At 53.4% G+C, this 3,117-nt stretch overlaps 1 protein-coding gene across 1 annotated transcript in view; it reads right to left on the bottom strand.

The window, feature by feature from the left end:
- The window catches only part of dner (delta/notch-like EGF repeat containing), a gene marked incomplete at its 5' end in the record, with an annotated part of 116,057 nt that extends 115,489 nt beyond the window's left edge, over positions 1-568 (bottom strand). Inside the window, one exon of the mRNA XM_079513882.1 lies at positions 128-568. Within this exon, the coding sequence (XP_079370008.1) occupies positions 128-568 (441 nt within the window). The remainder of the gene's footprint in view (positions 1-127) is intronic.
- Positions 569-3,117: the final 2,549 nt, after the last annotated feature.

Here is a 3,117-nt window from a genome sequence, read left to right as displayed (position 1 = left end):
GCAACTGTGGGCATTGAGCCAATACTCAGCAGAGCCGTGCACTTATACAGCACTGAGCCATACACACAGATTGAGCCTAGTTCCTTCATCATCCTAAAAAAAAAGAAAATGCACGCTCTCATCTCACCTCACAGTTGCGTCCGGTGAAGCCCTGGGCGCAGGTGCACGTGTACAGCCAGGAGGAGGTGGTCTCGGTCCGTTCCGGCAGCGCCATGCACAGGGCCCCGTTGAGGCAGGGCCGTCCCTCGCAGGGGTTGGGCGGAGGAGACGCCGACGCCGTGGGGGCGGCCCGGGACTGGGACTGGGACCGTGTCGGGGTGGGCTCGGCCGGGGACGGCGTGTCAGGGGCCAGCTGGAAGAGGGAGGGCAGAGCCCCGGACCCCCGGGCGCCACCCCCTCCATGCAGGGAGGACAGAGCCCCGGACCCCCGGGCGCCCCCTACGTGCAGGGAGGGCAGAGCCGCGGACCCCCGGGCGCCGTCCAGGACCAGGAGCGTGAGGAGCAACATGGGGGGCACGGAGAACACACTCCTCCTCCTCCCGTTGTCTCCCCGAGACGCCTTCTTCATCTGCTTCGCTTGGGTCGGTCTCTGTCTGTCTGTCTGTCTGTGTCTGCCTGCCTGTCTGTCTGTCTGTCTGCCCGCCTGCTCCTTCAGTCTGTCTGTCTGTGTGTTCCTTCGGTCTGTCTGCCTGCTCCTTCAGTCTGTCTGTCTGTTCTTTTGGTCTGTCTGCCTGCTCCTTCGCTCTTCTTCTTACACCTGTCGTCCTCCCCGCCTTCTTCTCTTGTTTTACTTTATTCCCCCCAGTCTTTTAATTTAGCTCGGAACGCACGATGCCGCTTGCTCTGCCTGCCGGCTATAGGGGGTCAGTGGTGTGTGTGTGTGTGAGACAGAGAGAGAGTTTGAAGTGAGTGAGAGTCGAGAGGCAGCGGGTATAAGGATGCTGAATCCTGGCCGTATGCAGAAAGACTGAGACAGAGAGAGAACTGGCTGGCGGAGCAGAGGAGAGAGAGAGGGGGAGAGAGAGAGAGAGAACAGGCTGGCTGAGCAGAGGGAGAGGAGAGAGAGGGAGAGAGAGAGACAAACAGGCTGGGCTGGCTGGCGGAGCAGAGAGAGAGAGGGAGACAACAGGCTGGCTGATGACGGAGCAAGAGGGAGGGAGGGAGAGAGAGAGGAGGGCTGGCTCCTGCTCACTCACTGCCTCGTATCCCTGGTGACGACAGGTGACGCCACTCTCTCGCTTCCTTTTTCCCTCTTCTCCATCCTTTATTTCTGTCACACACACACACAGACACAGACACGTCACACACACACACACACACACACACACACACAGTGAGCATGACAGAGTGAGGAGACCTACAGTATGTGCAGAATCTCTCATCAGCCTTAACCTCACCTTTGAGCCTCTTCAGGAAGGTGTGTGTGTGTGTGTGTGTGGGGGGGGGGGGGGGGGGTAGTTTGGGGGTACAAGGAAGAGAGGAGAAAATAAATCCTAAGCAGCTTTGCCTTGGTGATTAGCTGCTTTATGGTGATAAGGGGTGGCGTTACCACAGGGAACATGTGCTGCTCCGCTGGGTCACCTCGAGCCACGCTATGGCAGCGCTCTGGGTTGCCAGAGTCCTGCAAACCCGCCGCGCGTGGCGGTTTATTTTATCACGGTGAGGTTTAGAGCTCAGATGTCACAAATCATTCTTAAAGACATCCATCCGACCATTAGCTGAAATCTTACGGATGGTGACCTCCTGAGCGCCAACTAACTCGTTCACACAGACCAGCTTTATTTGAACACACACACACACACACACACACACACACACACACACACACACACACACACACACACACACACACACACACACACACACACACACACGATTAGATTGGCCCTAGCAAACACATCATCATTGCACTCATCCATTCCCATGCATGTTAAAAGGATAGTTATAAGTAAGTAGGTAGACTCTGGAACCAAATGGTTCGCGAGCCATTGGTGACCACCAGCGTGAGACCGGAAGGTAAGGCTGAAGGCTTGTATAGCGGGTATGCATGTGGGAACCCCTACTGAGTGGCAAAAAAACGACTTTCTGGCCTTGACAGCCCATACATCCAAACAGAAAAGACCTTCCTGATTGCATTAAATGATGGTAAACGACGTTAAACTCACTTTATGCATGCACATACCCTCTATTGTGTACATCTTAGCTGAGGTGAACCAGCAGCTCCAGCACTGCATGGATCTCAAAAGCCTCAGGCTGTTATTTAGCCATTGTCCGAGTCATTGGTTTGTGCAAGACAGGTCATGAGGCTCAGCCTGGAGGACGGCAACTGGTCTGGTAGAAGACTTGGACGCTGGTGATGTACGCAGGTAGGACTGCTCTCTGGAGGAGCTTCAGGGATCTGGTGATGCATGCAGGATCCCCTGTAGGGAGATCTGGGGCCTGGTGATGCATGCAGTTCTCTGAAAAAGCTATGTTTCTATGTCAGTCGTTCATTTTTCAAAAATAGCAGACCTACAAGCTATGAGCTTGTAGATCTGCCATTTTTCAATAGCTAAAGCATAACATAATGCTAACACCAAAATGGGTTCCCGCCCAAAATGGGGTAGTCATGTAGGTCGGTCAGGGGGAGGCCACCCATAAGTCGGGAACCATGAAGGTGACTCCCATGCTAGGCGGCTAGCCGGCCGGAATGCAGCGGACATCATCATCATCAGAGACCCAACAGGGGGCTGAGGGCCACCACAAAGACAATGGCTCTTCTCCCAGTGAGGTGTGTGGTGCCAATGCAAGTCTTGTATTGAGTGTATGAGAAGTGTTTCCCTGGATGCCGAATTTGTCAAAGAATGCAGACCAATGATAAGTTGCTCTGGTCGACATTGCATACATTTTCCAAGTAGACTTCCCACTCAGCACACACACACACACACACACACACACACACACACACCACCAGCTTTTGAATAGTAGTTTTGTAGTTTTCCCGTCAGAGATATCCTGATACAAAAAGTATATCATAAGTTCAGCTTGAGGCTTTCAGTAGTCTGAATCCACTTTATATTCAGAACTGAACTTGACCAGCAAGCTTGTTGAGTCATGTCGAACTGCACATAAAATTCA

Source organism: Electrona antarctica (assembly GCF_951216825.1).
Source record: "Electrona antarctica genome assembly, chromosome: 11".
In the NCBI taxonomy this organism is placed as follows: domain Eukaryota; kingdom Metazoa; phylum Chordata; class Actinopteri; order Myctophiformes; family Myctophidae; genus Electrona; species Electrona antarctica.
The sequence above is the reverse complement of the archived record's forward strand: the minus strand, read 5'-3'. Positions and strand labels throughout refer to the sequence as shown.